The 18,769-nt window shown below is 48.4% G+C and overlaps 1 protein-coding gene across 1 annotated transcript in view; it reads right to left on the bottom strand.

Moving 5' to 3' along the window:
* Nucleotides 1-17,041, bottom strand: part of LOC124028097 (oxysterol-binding protein-related protein 10-like) — a gene marked incomplete at its 5' end in the record, with an annotated part of 24,932 nt that extends 7,891 nt beyond the window's left edge. Inside the window, 2 exons of the mRNA XM_046340245.1 lie at nt 16,379-16,561; nt 16,684-17,041. Of these exons, the coding sequence (XP_046196201.1) occupies nt 16,379-16,561; nt 16,684-17,041 (541 nt within the window). The remainder of the gene's footprint in view (nt 1-16,378; nt 16,562-16,683) is intronic.
* Between the last annotated feature and the right edge of the window lie 1,728 nt (nt 17,042-18,769).

Genomic DNA, 18,769 nt, shown 5'->3' on the forward strand with positions numbered 1-18,769 from the left:
AACATTTAGTTCAATGAGAAAAGATCGCGAATTTCCCCAGGAATATGGGTGGAGACCAGAGCAATCGATCTCCGGCTCATAGATTAAGAGCATTTCTGGATCACAGATTAACACTTTTAGGCACCACAAAATAAAGTAATCAATATAACGTTTACACATTACTCTCACAATTCGTACCCTTTGACAGATTTGAACTTTAACACAATTATATGAATGTTATCAATCTCTATCAACTAATACTGAATGCATCTTTTTAACCTTAGATGTTTTAAGATCCTCACATACTATGAACTTACTAATACTTTTCAATGTATAACAGGCTATGAATATGTCCTTTAACCTGTCACAGTAACAGGACTGGATCCTAGTTAATGTGGTAACAGGACTGGATCCTAGTTAATGTGGTAACAGGACTGGATCCTAGTTAATGTGGTAACAGGACTGGATCCTAGTTAATGTGGTAACAGGACTGGATCCTAGTTAATGTGGGAACAGGACTGGATCCTAGTTAATGTGGTAACATGACTGGATCCTAGTTAATGTGGTAACAGGACTGGATCCTAGTTAATACGGGAACAGGACTGGATCCTAGTTAATGTGGTAACAGGACTGGATCCTAGTTAATGTGGTAACAGGACTGGATCCTAGTTGGTTCTCTCCTCTCTCTGAGTCCTGGCCTGGTTCTCTCCTCTCTCTGAGTCCTGTCCTGGTTCTCTCCTCTCTCTGAGTCCTGTCCTGGTTCTCTCCTCTCTCTGAGTCCTGTCCTGGTTCTCTCCTCTCTCTGAGTCCTGTCCTGGTTCTCTCCTCTCTCTGAGTCCTGTCGTGGTTCTCTCCTCTCTCTGAGTCCTGTCCTGGTTCTCTCCTCTCTGAGTCCTGTCCTGGTTCTCTCCTCACTGAGTCCTGTCCTGGTTCTCTCCTCTCTCTGAGTCCTGTCCTGGTTCTCTCCTCTCTGCTCCTCTCTCTGAGTCCTGTCCTGTCCTGGTTCTCTCCTCTCTCTGAGTCCTGTCCTGGTTCTCTCCTCTCTGCTCCTCTCTCTGAGTCCTGTCCTGGTTCTCTCCTCTCTCTGAGTCCTGTCCTGTCCTGGTTCTCTCCTCTCTCTGAGTCCTGTCCTGGTTCTCTCCTCTCTCTGAGTCCTGTCCTGGTTCTCTCCTCTCTCTGAGTCCTGTCGTGGTTCTCTCCTCTCTCTGAGTCCTGTCGTGGTTCTCTCCTCTCTCTGAGTCCTGTCCTGGTTCTCTCCTCTCTGCTCCTCTCTCTGAGTCCTGTCCTGGTTCTCTCCTCTCTCTGAGTCCTGTCCTGGTTCTCTCCTCTCTCTGAGTCCTGTCCTGGTTCTCTCCTCTCTGCTCCTCTCTCTGAGTCCTGTCCTGGTTCTCTCCTCTCTCTGAGTCCTGTCCTGGTTCTCTCTTCTCTGCTCCTCTCTCTGAGTCCTGTCCTGGTTCTCTCCTCTCTCTGAGTCCTGCCGTGGTTCTCTCCTCTCTCTGAGTCCTGTCCTGGTTCCCTCCTCTCTCTGAGTCCTGTCCTGTCCTGGTTCTCTCCTCTCTGAGTCCTGTCCTGGTTCTCTCCTCTCTCTGAGTCCTGTCCTGGTTCTCTCCTCTCTCTGAGTCCTGTCCTGGTTCTCTCCTCTCTCTGAGTCTTGTCCTGTCCTGGTTCTCTCCTCTCTCTGAGTCCTGTCCTGTCCTGGTTCTCTCCTCTCTCTGAGTCCTGTCCTGGTTCTCTCCTCTCTCTGAGTCCTGTCCTGGTTCTCTCCTCTCTCTGAGTCCTGTCGTGGTTCTCTCCTCTCTCTGAGTCCTGTCCTGGTTCTCTCCTCTCTCTGAGTCCTGTCCTGGTTCTCTCCTCTCTCTGAGTCCTGTCCTGGTTCTCTCCTCTCTCTGAGTCCTGTCCTGGTTCTCTCCTCTCTCTGAGTCCTGTCCTGGTTCTCTCCTCTCTGCTCCTCTCTCTGAGTCCTGTCCTGGTTCTCTCCTCTCTCTGAGTCCTGTCCTGTCCTGGTTCTCTCCTCTCTCTGAGTCCTGTCCTGGTTCTCTCCTCTCTGCTCCTCTCTCTGAGTCCTGTCCTGTCCTGATTCTCTCCTCTCTGCTCCTCTCTCTGAGTCCTGTCCTGTCTCTCATCTCTCCTCTCTCTGAGTCCTGTCCTGGTTCTCTCCTCTCTCTGAGTCCTGCCGTGGTTCTCTCCTCTCTCTGAGTCCTGTCCTGGTTCCCTCCTCTCTCTGAGTCCTGTCCTGTCCTGGTTCTCTCCTCTCTGAGTCCTGTCCTGGTTCTCTCCTCTCTCTGAGTCCTGTCCTGGTTCTCTCCTCTCTCTGAGTCCTGTCCTGGTTCTCTCCTCTCTCTGAGTCTTGTCCTGTCCTGGTTCTCTCCTCTCTCTGAGTCCTGTCCTGTCCTGGTTCTCTCCTCTCTCTGAGTCCTGTCCTGGTTCTCTCCTCTCTCTGAGTCCTGTCCTGGTTCTCTCCTCTCTCTGAGTCCTGTCCTGGTTCTCTCCTCTCTCTGAGTCCTGTCGTGGTTCTCTCCTCTCTCTGAGTCCTGTCCTGGTTCTCTCCTCTCTCTGAGTCCTGTCCTGGTTCTCTCCTCTCTCTGAGTCCTGTCCTGGTTCTCTCCTCTCTCTGAGTCCTGTCCTGGTTCTCTCCTCTCTCTGAGTCCTGTCCTGGTTCTCTCCTCTCTCTGAGTCCAGTCCTGGTTCTCTCCTCTCTCTGAGTCCTGTCCTGGTTCTCTCCTCTCTGCTCCTCTCTCTGAGTCCTGTCCTGGTTCTCTCCTCTCTCTGAGTCCTGTCCTGTCCTGATTCTCTCCTCTCTCTGAGTCCTGTCCTGTCCTGGTTCTCTCCTCTCTCTGAGTCCTGTCCTGGTTCTCTCCTCTCTGCTCCTCTCTCTGAGTCCTGTCCTGTCCTGATTCTCTCCTCTCTGCTCCTCTCTCTGAGTCCTGTCCTGTCTCTCATCTCTCCTCTCTCTGAGTCCTGTCCTGGTTCTCTCCTCTCTCTGAGTCCTGTCCTGGTTCTCTCCTCTCTCTGAGTCCTGTCCTGGTTCTCTCATCTCTCTGAGTCCTGTCCTGTCTCTCATCTCTCCTCTCTCTGAGTCCTGTCCTGGTTCTCTCCTCTCTCTGAGTCCTGTCCTGGTTCTCTCCTCTCTCTGAGTCCTGTCCTGGTTCTCTCATCTCTGCTCCTCTCTCTGAGTCCTGGCCTGGCCCTCTCATCTCTCCTCTCTCTGAGCCCTGGCCTGGCCCTCTCATCTCTCCCCTCTCAGTACATTACATAAGAGACAGCTGGGTGAAATCTGCTGCGGGCAGAAACCCAGGTCTGACAGATCCACATCTGTTTCCCCAAGACAGGAGGGGGTGGAGGGGGGAGGGGAGAGAGGAGATGGCCCTGCCTCAGTGTCTTTCTGGAGGGGGAGAGGAGATGGCCCTGCCTCAGTGTCTTTCTGGAGGGGTGGAGGGGGAGGGGGAGAGGAGATGGCCCTGCCTCAGTGTCTTTCTGGAGGGGTGGAGGGGGAGGGGGAGAGGAGATGGCCCTGCCTCAGTGTCTTTCTGGAGGGGTGGAGGGGGAGGGGGAGAGGAGATGGCCCTGCCTCAGTGTCTTTCTGGAGGGGTGGAGGGGTGGTGGGGGGGGAGAGGAGATGGCCCTGCCTCAGTGTCTTTCTGGAGGGGTGGAGGGGTGGAGGGGGGAGAGGAGATGGCCCTGCCTCAGAGTCTTTCTGGAGGGGTGGAGGGGTGGAGGGGGAGAGGAGATGGCCCTGCCTCAGTGTCTTTCTGGAGGGGAGGGGGAGGGAGGGGGGAGAGGAGATGGCCCTGCCTCAGTGTCTTTCTGGAGGGGGAGGGGGAGGGGGAGAGGAGATGGCCCTGCCTCAGTGTCTTTCTGAAGGGGTGGAGGGAGGAGATGGCCCTGCCTCAGTGTCTTTCTGGAGGGGTGGAGGGGTGGAGGGGGAGAGGAGATGGCCCTGCCTCAGTGTCTTTCTGGAGGGGAGGGGGAGGGAGGGGGAGAGGAGATGGCCCTGCCTCAGTGTCTTTCTGGAGGGGTGGAGGGAGGAGATGGCCCTGCCTCAGTGTCTTTCTGGAGGGGGAGGGAGGGGGAGAGGAGATGGCCCTGCCTCAGTGTCTTTCTGGAGGGGGAGGGGAGGGAGGGGAGAGGAGATGGCCCTGCCTCAGTGTCTTTCTGGAGGGGGAGGGGGAGGGGAGGAGGGGGAGACGAGATGGCCCTGCCTCAGTGTCTTTCTGGAGGGGGAGGGGAGGAGGGGGAGACGAGATGGCCCTGCCTCAGTGTCTTTCTGGAGGGGGAGGGGGAGGGGAGGAGGGGGAGACGAGATGGCCCTGCCTCAGTGTCTTTCTGGAGGGGGGAGGGGAGGAGGGGGAGACGAGATGGCCCTGCCTCAGTGTCTTTCTGGAGGGGGAGGGGGGAGGGGAGGAGGGGAGACGAGATGGCCCTGCCTCAGTGTCTTTCTGGAGGGGGAGGGGAGGAGGGGGAGACGAGATGGCCCTGCCTCAGTGTCTTTCTGGAGGGGGAAGGGGGGATGAGAGGGTGTCTAGGGCCTGATGCATCTGTTTCCCAAATACAGGAAGGGTTGGGGCAGTCGGCACATTGCAGGAAGTGCTCAGAGAGAGGCTCTCGGCTCGCTAGCCTGGCAGCGCTATTGTGAGATTGTGTGAGAATGCCAGGTCAGCGTTTCTTACTAAGAGTGCCCACGTCACCTGCTGTCACAAATACACACCCACACACTCACCAGCATGCTAGCACACGTGTACATGTGCACAATCACACACACACACACACACACACACACACACACACACACACACACACACACACACACACACACACACACACACACACACACACACACACACACACACACACACACACACACACACACACACACACACACACACACACACACGCTTCACAGAGACATGCTTCCCTCCCTGCCTGCCTGCCTCACAAGGTTTGATGCAAAGGATGCTGGGGGTATACGACGTGGTGCGTTAGATGTCACCGAGTGACAGACAGTGGAGCCAATCCCCTGTCTCTATATCAGGCTACCAGGTTGACCATCACAATCCTCTGTCTCTATATCAGACCACCAGGTTGACCATCACGATCCTCTGTCTCTATATCAGACCACCAGGTTGACCATCACAATCACCTGTCTCTATATCAGACCACTAGGTTGACCATCACAATCCCCTGTCTCTATATCAGATTACCAGGTTGACCATCACAATCACCTGTCTCTATATCAGACTACCAGGTTGACCATCACAATCCTCTGTCTCTATATCAGACCACTAGGTTGACCATCACAATCCCCTGTCTCTATATCAGACTACCAGGTTGACCATCACAATCCTCTGTCTCTATATCAGACTACCAGGTTGACCATCACAATCCCCTGTCTCTATATCAGACTACCAGGTTGACCATCACAATCCTCTGTCTCTATATCAGACCACTAGGTTGACCATCACAATCCCCTGTCTCTATATCAGACTACCAGGTTGACCATCACAATCCTCTGTCTCTATATCAGACTACCAGGTTGACCATCACAATCCCCTGTCTCTATATCAGACTACCAGGTTGACCATCACAATCCCGTGTCTCTATATCAGACCACTAGGTTGACCATCACAATCCCCTGTCTCTATATCAGACTACCAGGTTGACCATCACAATCCTCTGTCTCTATATCAGACCACTAGGTTGACCATCACAATCCCCTGTCTCTATATCAGACTACCAGGTTGACCATCACAATCCCCTGTCTCTATTACCTCTAACCTGTACCTCTGACTCAGTACTGGTACCTCCCGTACATAACCTCCACACTGACTCAGTACTGGTACCACCTGTACATAACCTCCACACTGACTCTGTACCGGTACCCCCTGTATATAACCTCCACACTGACTCGGTACCTCCTGTATATAACCTCCACACTGACTCGGTACCGGTACCTCCTGTATATAACCTCCACACTGACTCGGTACCTCCTGTATATAACCTCCACACTGACTCGGTACCTCCTGTATATAACCTCCACACTGACTCGGTACCTCCTGTATATAACCTCCACACTGACTCGGTACCTCCTGTATATAACCTCCACACTGACTCGGTACCGGTACCTCCTGTATATAACCTCCACACTGACTCGGTACCTCCTGTATATAACCTCCACACTGACTCGGTACCTCCTGTATATAACCTCCACACTGACTCGGTACCTCCTGTATATAACCTCCACACTGACTCGGTACCTCCTGTATATAACCTCCACACTGACTCGGTACCGGTACCTCCTGTATATAACCTCCACATTGACTCGGTACCTCCTGTATATAACCTCCACACTGACTCGGTACCGGTACCTCCTGTATATAACCTCCACATTGACTCGGTACCTCCTGTATATAACCTCCACACTGACTCGGTACCGGTACCTCCTGTATATAACCTCCACATTGACTCGGTACCTCCTGTATATAACCTCCACACTGACTCGGTACCTCCTGTACATAACCTCCACACTGACTCGGTACCTCCTGTATATAACCTCCACACTTACTCGGTACCTCCTGTATATAACCTCCACACTGACTCGGTACCTCCTGTATATAACCTCCACACTTACTCGGTACCTCCTGTATATAACCTCCACACTGACTCGGTACCTCCTGTATATAACCTCCACACTGACTCGGTACCTCCTGTATATAACCTCCACACTGACTCGGTACCTCCTGTATATAACCTCCACATTGACTCGGTACCTCCTGTATATAACCTCCACATTGACTCGGTACCTCCTGTATATAACCTCCACACTGACTCGGTACCTCCTGTATATAACCTCCACACTGACTCGGTACCTCCTGTATATAACCTCCACACTGACTCGGTACCTCCTGTATATAACCTCCACATTGACTCGGTACCTCCTGTATATAACCTCCACACTGACTCGGTACCTCCTGTATATAACCTCCACACTGACTCGGTACCGGTACCTCCTGTATATAACCTCCACACTGACTCGGTACCTCCTGTATATAACCTCCACATTGACTCGGTACCTCCTGTATATAACCTCCACATTGACTCGGTACCTCCTGTATATAACCTCCACATTGACTCGGTACCTCCTGTATATAACCTCCACACTGACTCGGTACCTCCTGTATATAACCTCCACACTGACTCGGTACCTCCTGTATATAACCTCCACACTGACTCGGTACCTCCTGTATACAACCTCCACATTGACTCGGTACCTCCTGTATATAACCTCCACACTGACTCGGTACCTCCTGTATATAACCTCCACACTGACTCGGTACCTCCTGTATATAACCTCCACATTGACTCGGTACCTCCTGTATATAACCTCCACACTGACTCGGTACCTCCTGTATATAACCTCCACACTGACTCGGTACCTCCTGTATATAACCTCCACACTGACTCGGTACCGGTACCTCCTGTATATAACCTCCACACTGACTCGGTACCTCCTGTATATAACCTCCACACTGACTCGGTACCTCCTGTATATAACCTCCACACTGACTCGGTACCTCCTGTATATAACCTCCACACTGACTCGGTACCTCCTGTATATATTACCTCCACACTGACTCGGTACCTCCTGTATATATTACCTCCACACTGACTCGGTACCTCCTGTATATAACCTCCACACTGACTCGGTACCTCCTGTATATAACCTCCACACTGACTCGATACCTCCTGTATATAACCTCCACACTGACTCGGTACCTCCTGTACATAATCTCCACACTGACTCGGTACCTCCTGTATATAACCTCCACACTGACTCGGTACCTCCTGTATATAACCTCCACACTGACTCGGTACCTCCTGTATATAACCTCCACACTGACTCGGTACCTCCTGTATATAACCTCCACACTGACTCGGTACCTCCTGTATATAACCTCCACACTGACTCGGTACCTCCTTTATATAACCTCCACACTGACTCGGTACCTCCTGTATATAACCTCCACACTGACTCGGTACCTCCTGTATATAACCTCCACACTGACTCGGTACCTCCTGTATTTAGCATCGTTACTGTTATGTTATTATGTTACTTCATATTATTTTTACTTTAGTTTATTTGGTAAATATTTTCTAAACTCTTTCTTGAACCGCACTGTTGGTTTAAGGGCTTGTTAAGTCAGCATTTCACGTTAAAGTTCACACTTGTTGTATTCGGCGCATTTGACGAATAAAGTTTGATTTGATTTGATTTGACAACCACAACACACACCTCCCCATCACCCCCCCCCCACACACACACACCTCTACCATCACACACACACACACACACCTCCACCGTCACACACACACACCTCCACCATCACACACACACACACCTCTACCATCACACACACACACACATCTCCACCGTCACACACACACACACCTCTACCATCACACACACACACACACCTCTACCATCACACACACACCTCTACCATCACACACACACCACCCCCTCACCATATGTGTTCTCTGTCCTGGTTTCATTAGCATATCTGCTATTACTCAGGGGGGGAGACAAGGAGACCGTCCTCGTTAGTAATTCATGCTGTCCTAATTACTGAGAGGTCTAATTGTCCGTGATACTCAGGTACGCGTTAAGTCAGAAACTGCTTTGATAATCATTCATCTAAACAGACTTTTCGAGGCAAAAACATGTTTGTTGTTGAACGGTCGACTATTTGACATCAACGTGGAGAAAGTGCTGAATCTGCTCAGTGTGTTCTGCAATATTAAAGACACAAATAAACGTTCTCAGGAATGTTTAGCTTTCGATAAACAGTTGATCATAAATAAGAAATGTTTAGTCTGACTGTAACAGTTGTCTCCTCTGACGAGGAGGAGTAGTAGGAAGGATCGGAGGACCAGATGTAACGGTTGTCTCCTCTGACGAGGAGGAGTAGTAGGAAGGATCGAAGGACCAGATGTAACGGTTGTCTCCTCTGACGAGGAGGAGTAGTAGGAAGGATCGGAGGACCAGGTGTAACGGTTGTCTCCTCTGACGAGGAGTAGTAGTAGGAAGGATCGGAGGACCAGGTGTATCGGTTGTCTCCTCTGACGAGGAGGAGTAGTAGGAAGGATCGGAGGACCAGGTGTAACGGTTGTCTCCTCTGACGAGGAGTAGTAGGAAGGATCGGAGGACCAGAGCGCAGCGTGGTAAGTGTTCATGATATTTATTATAACTCAGAACACTAAAGAATAAAACAACAAAGAGAACGAAATGAAACCGAAACAGTCCCGAATGGTGCAAACACCCACAAGTCATAGTGGGAAAACAGGCTGCCTAAGTACGGTTCTCAATCAGGGACAACGATTGACAGCTGCCGCTGATTGAAAACCATACCAGGCCAAACACAGAAATACCAAATCATAGAAAAAGGAACATAGACTGCCCACCCCAACTCACACCCTCTGACTACACTAAAACAACGACATCACAAAGGAACGAAAGGTCAGAACGTGACACTGACTTCCTTCAGCGCTCTACACACAGTATGCAGTGGTACAACACACTACAGTCTTCACTAAGAGAGGTACAACACACTACAGTCTTCACTAAGAGAGGTACAACACACTACAGACTTCACTAAGAGAGGTACAACACACTACAGTCTTCACTAAGAGTGGTACAACACACTACAGTCTTCACTAAGAGAGGTACAACACACCACAGTCCTCCCATCCTTCACTAAGAGTGGTACAACACACTACAGTCTTCACTAAGAGAGGTACAACACACTACAGTCTTCACTAAGAGAGGTACAACACACCACAGTCCTCCCATCCTTCACTAAGAGTGGTACAACACACTACAGTCTTCACTAAGAGAGGTACAACACACTACAGTCCTCCCATCCTTCACTAAGAGAGGTACAACACACTACAGTCTTCACTAAGAGAGGTACAACACACTACAGTCTTCACTAAGAGAGGTACAACACACTACAGTCTTCACTAAGAGAGGTACAACACACTACAGTCTTCACTAAGAGAGGTACAACACACTACAGTCTTCACTAAGAGAGGTACAACACACTACAGTCCTCCCATCCTTCACCTGCTCGACGGGACGCTGCCAGTCAGCCAATTATATGCTACTTTCAATCTTAATGCGATTACCTTGGATTAAAACGAGACATTAAAGCCTAAAACTCCTTTACACTCGGCTAATTAAACCCTGGAATGTGATTAAGGAAGTTTAAAAACAGAGAGTTGACGAACTTTCAGTCAGTCACCTCTTATCAACCGTAGACTGTCTGAACCTGTCATTGATGGTATTACTGTACAGTATATTACGGATCACCAATGGCAACATAACAAACACTATTATAACCACCTCCATTCCTGTCATTACTGAAAGAGATCATGATACCTCACATCTCAAAATAGGGCTACTTAATGTTAGATCCCTTACTTCAAAGGCAATTATAGTCAATGAACTAATCACTGATCATAATCTTGATGTGATTGGCCTGACTGAAACATGGCTTAAGCCTGATGAATTTACTGTGTTAAATGAGGCCTCACCTCCTGGCTACACTAGTGACCATATCCCCCGTGCATCCCGCAAAGGCGGAGGTGTTGCTAACATTTACGATAGCAAATTTCAATTTACAAAAAAAAGACGTTTTCGTCTTTTGAGCTTCTAGTCATGAAATCTATGCAGCCTACTCAATCACTTTTTATAGCTACTGTTTACAGGCCTCCTGGGCCATATACAGCGTTTCTCACTGAGTTCCCTGAATTCCTATCAGACCTTGTAGTCATTGCAGATAATATTCTAATCTTTGGTGACTTTAATATTCACATGGAAAAGTCCACAGACCCACTCCAAAAGGCTTTTGGAGCCATCATCGACTCAGTGGGTTTTGTCCAACATGTCTCTGGACCCACTCACTCTCACAGTCATACGCTGGACCTAGTTTTGTCCCATGGAATAAATGTTGTGGATCTTAATGTTTTTCCTCATAATCCTGGACTATCAGACCACCATTTTATTACGTTTGCAATTGCAACAAATAATCTGCTCAGACCCCAACCAAGGAACATCAAAAGTCGTGCTATAAATTCACAGACAACACAAAGATTCCTTGATGCCCTTCCAGACTCCCTCTGCCTACCCAAGGACGCCAGAGGACAAAAATCCGTTAACCACCTAACTGAGGATCTCAATTTAACCTTGCGCAATACCCTAGATGCAGTTGCACCCCTAAAAACTAAAAAAATGTCTCATAAGAAACTAGCTCCATGGTACACAGAAAATACCCGAGCTCTGAAGCAAGCTTCCAGAAAATTGGAACGGAAATGGCGCCACACCAAACTGGAAGTCTTCCGACTAGCTTGGAAGGATGGTACCGTGCAGTACCGAAGAGCCCTTACTGCTGCTCGATCGTCCTATTTTTCTAACTTAATTGAGGAAAATAAGAACAATCCGAAATTCCTTTTTGATACTGTGGCAAAGCTAACTAAAAAGCAGCATTCCCCAAGAGAGGATGACTTGCACTTTAGCAGTGATAAATTCATGAACTTCTTTGAGGAAAAGATTATGATTATTAGAAAGCAAATTACGGACTCCTCTTTAAACCTGCGTATTCCTCCAAACCTCAGTTGTCCTGAGTCTGCACAACTCTGCCAGGACCTAGGATCAAGAGAGACGCTCAAGTGTTTTAGTACTATATCTCTTGACACAATGATGAAAATAATCATGGCCTCTAAACCTTCAAGCTGTATACTGGACCCTATTCCAACTAAACTACTGAAAGAGCTGCTTCCTGTGCTTGGCCCTCCTATGTTGAACATAATAAACGGCTCTCTATCCACTGGATGTGTACCAAACTCACTAAAAGTGGCAGTAATAAAGCCTCTCTTGAAAAAGCCAAACCTTGACCCAGAAAATATAAAAAACTATCGGCCTATATCGAATCTTCAATTCCTCTCAAAGATTTTAGAGAAGGCTGTTGCGCAGCAACTCACTGCCTTCCTGAAGACAAACAATGTATACGAAATGCTTCAGTCTGGTTTTAGACCCCATCATAGCACTGAGACGGCACTTGTGAAGGTGGTAAATGACATTTTGATGGCATCGGACCGAGGCTCTGCATCTGTCCTCGTGCTCCTAGACCTTAGTGCTGCTTTTGATACCATCGATCACCACATTCTTTTGGAGAGATTGGAAACCCAAATTGGTCTACACGGACATGTTCTGGCCTGGTTTAGGTCTTATCTGTCGGAAAGATATCAGTTTGTCTCTGTGAATGGTTTGTCCTCTGACAAATCAACTGTACATTTCGGTGTTCCTCAAGGTTCTGTTTTAGGACCACTATTGTTTTCACTATATATTTTACCTCTTGGGGATGTTATTCGAAAACATAATGTAAACTTTCACTGCTATGCGGATGACACACAGCTGTACATTTCAATGAAACATGGTGAAGCACCAAAATTGCCCTCGCTAGAAGCATGTGTTTCAGACATAAGGAAGTGGATGGCTGCAAACTTTCTACTATTAAACTCGGACAAAACAGAGATGCTTGTTCTAGGTCCCAAGAAACAAAGAGATCTTCTGTTGAATCTGACAATTAATCTTAATGGTTGTACAGTCGTCTCAAATAAAACTGTGAAGGACCTCGGCGTTACTCTGGACCCTGATCTCTCTTTTGAAGAACATATCAAGACCATTTCGAGGACAGCTTTTTTCCATCTACGTAACATTGCAAAAATCAGAAACTTTCTGTCCAAAAATGATGCAGAAAAATTAATCCATGCTTTTGTCACTTCTAGGTTAGACTACTGCAATGCTCTATTTTCCGGCTACCTGGATAAAGCACTAAATAAACTTCAGTTAGTGCTAAATACGGCTGCTAGAATCCTGACTAGAACCAAAAAATTTGATCATATTACTCCAGTGCTAGCCTCTCTACACTGGCTTCCTGTCAAAGCAAGGGCTGATTTCAAGGTTTTACTGCTAACCTACAAAGCATTACATGGGCTTGCTCCTACCTACCTCTCTGATTTGGTCCTGCCGTACATACCTATACGTACGCTACGGTCACAAGACGCAGGCCTCCTAATTGTCCCTAGAATTTCTAAGCAAACAGCTGGAGGCAGGGCTTTCTCCTATAGAGCTCCATTTTTATGGAACGGTCTGCCTACCCATGTCAGAGACGCAAACTCGGTCTCAACCTTTAAGTCTTTACTGAAGACTCATCTCTTCAGTGGGTCATATGATTGAGTGTAGTCTGGCCCAGGAGTGGGAAGGTGAACGGAAAGGCTCTGGAGCAACGAACCGCCCTTGCTGTCTCTGCCTGGCCGGTTCCCCTTTTTCCACTGGGATTCTCTGCCTCTAACCCTGTTACGGGGGCTGAGTCACTGGCTTGCTGGGGCTCTCTCGTGCCGTCCCTGGGGGGGGGATGCGTCACCTGGGGGGGTTGATTCACTGTTGTGGTCGGCCTGTCTGGGTTCCCCCCTTGGGTTGTACCGTGTCGGAGATCTTTGTGGGCTATACTCGGCCTTGTCTCAGGATGGTAAGTTGGTGGTTGAAGATTTCCCTCTAGTGGTGTGGGGGCTGTGCTTTGGCAAAGTGGGTGGGGTTATATCCTTCCTGTTTGGCCCTGTCCGGGGGTGTCCTCGGATGGGGCCACAGTGTCTCCTGACCCCTCCTGTCTCAGCCTCCAGTATTTATGCTGCAGTAGTTTATGTGTCGGGGCTAGGGTCAGTTTGTTTATCTGGAGTACTTCTCCTGTCCTATTCGGTGTCCTGTGTAAATCTAAGTGTGCGTTCTCTAATTCTCTCCTTCTCTCTTTCTTTCTCTCTCTCGGAGGACCTGAGCCCTAGAACCATGCCCCAGGACTACCTGACATGATGACTCCTTGCTGTCCCCAGTCCACCTGGCCATGCTCCTGCTCCAGTTTCAACTGTTCTGCCTTACTATTATTCAACCATGCTGGTCATTTATGAACATTTGAACATCTTGGCCACGTTCTGTTATAATCTCCACCCGGCACAGCCAGAAGAGGACTGGCCACCCCACATATGCTCTCTCTAATTCTCTCTTTCTTTCTCTCTCTCGGAGGACCTGAGCCCTAGGACCGTGCCCCAGGACTACCTGACATGATGGCTCCTTGCTGTCCCCAGTCCACCTGACTGTGCTGCTGCTCCAGTTTCAACTGTTCTGCCTTATTATTATTTGACCATGCTGGTCATTTATGAACATTTGAACATCTTGGTCATGTTCTGTTATAATCTCTACCCGGCACAGCCAGAAGAGGACTGGCCACCCCACATAGCCCGGTTCCTCTCTAGGTTTCTTCCTAGGTTTTGGCCTTTCTAGGGAGTTTTTCCTAGCCACCGTGCTTTTACACCTGCATTGTTTGCTGTTTGGGGTTTTAGGCTGGGTTTCTGTACAGCACTTTGAGATATCAGCTGATGTACGAAGGGCTATATAAATAAATTTGATTTGATTTGATTTGATAACAGTCTGACGTTTCATGGAGGATCCATGACTACCATGACGGATCACCATGGCAACATAACAAACACTATTATAACAGTCTGACGTGTCATGCAGGATCCATGACTACCATGACGGATCACCATGGCAACATAACAAACACTATTATAACAGTCTGACGTGTCATGCAGGATCCATGACTACCATGACGGATCACCATGGCAACATAACAAACATTATTATAACAGTCTGACGTTTCATGGAGGATCCATGACTACCATGACGGATCACCATGGCAACATAACAAACATTATTATAACAGTCTGACGTTTCATGCAGGATCCATGTCTACCATGACTGTCTGTCAACAGTTCCAGAACACTAACACCTACCTAGAACTACAGTTAGGTGCTGTACACTATAACTACTGTATAGCTGGCTTTCAGTAGGTACTGTAACCCCTAGTTTTAACTACTGTATTGCTGGCTCTCAGTAGGTACTGTTCACTGTAACCCCTAGTAATAACTACTGTATAGCTGGCTCTCAGTAGGTGCTGTTCACTGTAACCCCTCGTCATAACTACTGTATAGCTGGCTCTCAGTAGGTGCTGTTCACTGTAACCCCTAGTCATAACTACTGTATTGCTGGCTCTCAGTAGGTGTTGTTCACTGTAACCCCTCGTCATAACTACTGTATAGCTGGCTCTCAGTAGGTACTGTAACCCCTAGTTATAACTACTGTATTGCTGGCTCTCAGTAGGTGCTGTTCACTGTAACCCCTAGTCATAACTACTGTATAGCTGGCTCTCAGTAGGTACTGTAACCCCTAGTTATAACTACTGTATAGCTGGCTCTCAGTAGGTGCTGTTCACTGTAACCCCTCGTCATAACTACTGTATAGCTGGCTCTCAGTAGGTGCTGTACACTGTAACCCCTCGTCATAACTACTGTATAGCTGGCTCTCAGTAGGTGCTGTTCACTGTAACCCCTAGTCATAACTACTGTATTGCTGGCTCTCAGTAGGTGTTGTTCACTGTAACCCCTCGTCATAACTACTGTATAGCTGGCTCTCAGTAGGTACTGTAACCCCTAGTTATAACTACTGTATTGCTGGCTCTCAGTAGGTGCTGTTCACTGTAACCCCTAGTCATAACTACTGTATAGCTGGCTCTCAGTAGGTACTGTAACCCCTAGTTATAACTACTGTATAGCTGGCTCTCAGTAGGTGCTGTTCACTGTAACCCCTCGTCATAACTACTGTATAGCTGGCTCTCAGTAGGTACTGTAACCCCTAGTTATAACTACTGTATTGCTGGCTCTCAGTAGGTGCTGTTCACTGTAACCCCTAGTAATAACTACTGTATAGCTGGCTCTCAGTAGGTGATGTCCACTGTAACCCCTAGTCATAACTACTGTATAGCTGGCTCTGAGTAGGTGCTGTACACTGTAACTCCTAGTAATAACTACTGTATAGCTGGCTCTCAGTAGGTGCAATTCACTGTAAACCCCAGTAATAACTACTGTATAGCTGGCTCTCAGTAGGTGATGTCCACTGTAACCCCTAGTCATAACTACTGTATAGCTGGCTCTGAGTAGGTGCTGTACACTGTAACTCCTAGTAATAACTACTGTATAGCTGGCTCTCAGTAGGTGCATTTCACTGTAATCCCTAGTAATAACTACTGTATAGCTGGCTCTCAGTAGGTGCAATTCACTGTAACCCCTAGTCATAACTACTGTATAGCTGGCTCTCAGTAGGTGCTGTCCACTGTAACCCCTAGTCATAACTACTATATAGCCGGCTCTCAGTAGGTGCTGTTCACTGTAACCCCTAGTAACAGTAGTAACAAACTAGTCCTAACTAGATCCAGTACTGTGCAGTAATGCTCACCTTCCCCGACCATAGACACTCCGATGGACATGCCCATGAACTTGCTTCGGGTCCAGACGTGGGTGTTGACGCACATGTTCCTCTCTTTACACTCGCAGTAGAACCCAGTGACGGGTGGGTGGTGTGACACCTGCTCCGCCACGAACCTTACCCGGTAACAGTCCTCTGTCTGAGCACCCCGCCCTCCGTCCCTGTCCGGCGGGAGGCTCTAGAGGAAGAGGCGGAGTTAGGGGAAGAGCCTCTAGAGGAACAGGCGGGTTTAGGGGAAGAGCCTCTAGAGGAAGAGGCGGGGTTAGGGGAAGAGCCTCTAGAGGAAGAGGCGGGGTTAGGGGCGGGGTTTGAAGTGGGTGTCGTGTTAGTGTTAGGGACAGAGCTCATGGTCCTCAGTGGGTGGACTCTCTCTCGGGGGACGTCCCAGGAACACCTGAAACTCTCTCCCAGGATGGGGTTGTAGGGTTTCTTGGCCACGGCACCCTTGCGCCCCTCGTGAAAGGCGGTCAGGTAGTATTCCACGAATCGGACGATGCGCTCCTCTGGGGTGGTTCCCGTGGTGATGTTCAGGAACATGTCTGGGTGAGCCATGAAGTTAGCGTACATCTCTAGGAGGGAACGCTTCTCCAGGATAAAGGTAGGGAGTACCACCTGTAGAAAGGAGGAGAGAGAGAGGAGAGAGAGGAGAGAGAGAGAAGGAGAGGGAGAGAGAGAGAGGAAAGAGAGGGAGAGAGAGAGAGAGAGAGAGAGAGAGAGAGAGAGAGAGGAAGGAGAGGGAGAGAGAGAGAGGAAAGAGAGGGAGAGAGAGAGAGGAGAGAGAGGAAGGAGAGGGGGAGAGAGAGGAAGGAGAGGGAGAGTGAGAGGAAGGAGAAGGAGAGAGAGAGAGGAGAGAGAGAGAGGAAGGAGAGGGAGAGAGAGAGAGGAAGGAGAAGGAGAGAGAGAGAGAGAACAAGGTGAAAGAGAGAGAGAGAGGAAGGAAGGAGAAGGAGAGAGAGGACAGCAACACAATTAGACCCAACCAAATAATGACAAAACAAAAAGATAATTACTTGACACATTGGAAAGAATTAACAAAAAAAACAGAGCAAACTACAATGCTACTTGGCCCTAAACAGAGAGTACACAGCGGCAGAATACCTGACCACTGTGACTGACCCAAACTTAAGGAAAGCTTTGACTAAGTACAGACTCAGTGAGCATAACCTTGCTATTGAGAAAGGCCGTTATAGGAAAGCTTTGACTAAGTACAGACTCAGTAAGCATAACCTTGCTATTGAGAAAGGCCGTTAGGAAAGCTTTGACTAAGTACAGACTCAGTGAGCATAGCCTTGCTATTGAGAAAGGCCGCCGTAGACAGACATGCTTCTCAAGAGAAGACAGGCTATGTGCCCACTGCCCACAAAATGAGGTGGAAACGGAGCTGCACTTCCTAACCTCCTGCCCAATGTATGACCATATTAGAGACACATATTTCCCTCAGTTTACACAGATCCACAAAGAATTTGAAAACAAATCTAATTTTGATAAACTCCCATATCTACTGGGTGAAATACCACAGTGTGACATCACAGCAGCAATATTTGTGACCTGTTGCCACAAGAAAAGGGCAACCAGTGAAGAACAAACACCATTGTAAATACCCATATTTATATTTATTTATTTATTTCCCTTTTGTACTTTAACTATTTGGACATAATAGGACATTTGAAATGTCTTCATTCTTTTGGAATTTGTTTAGTGTAATGTTTAATGTTATTGTTTATTTCACTTGTGTTTATTATCTACATCACTTGCTTTGGCCAATAAAGCCCTTAAATTGAAATCGAAACTTAAATTTGATTAAGAGAGAGCGACAGAGAGAAAGAAAAAGATAGAGAGAGATTATTGCTTACTGGGAAACACGAAGCACAACGCTAAATGCAGTGCTATCTGGCCCTAAATCGACAGTACATCGTGACAAACTATTTGACCATGGTTACTGATTAAAACCTTAGAAAAACCTTGACAAAGTACAGGCTCAGTGAGCACAGCCTTGCCATTGAGAAGGGTAGACACAGGACAACCTGGCTCCCTGTAGAGGAAAGGCTGTGCAACCACTGCACCACAGCAGAACCTGTCTCCCTGTAGAGGAAAGGCTGTGCAACCACTGCACCACAGCAGAACCTGTCTCCCTGTAGAGGAAAGGCTGTGCAACCACTGCACCACAGCAGAACCTGTCTCCCTGTAGAGGAAAGGCTGTGCAACCACTGCACCACAGCAGAACCTGTCTCCCTGTAGAGGAAAGGCTGTGCAACCACTGCACCACAGCAGAACCTGTCTCCCTGTAGAGGAAAGGCTGTGCAACCACTGCACCACAGCAGAACCTGGCTCCCTGTAGAGGAAAGGCTGTGCAACCACTGC

Source organism: Oncorhynchus gorbuscha, unplaced genomic scaffold (assembly GCF_021184085.1).
Source record: "Oncorhynchus gorbuscha isolate QuinsamMale2020 ecotype Even-year unplaced genomic scaffold, OgorEven_v1.0 Un_scaffold_3745, whole genome shotgun sequence".
Lineage (NCBI taxonomy): Eukaryota > Metazoa > Chordata > Actinopteri > Salmoniformes > Salmonidae > Oncorhynchus > Oncorhynchus gorbuscha.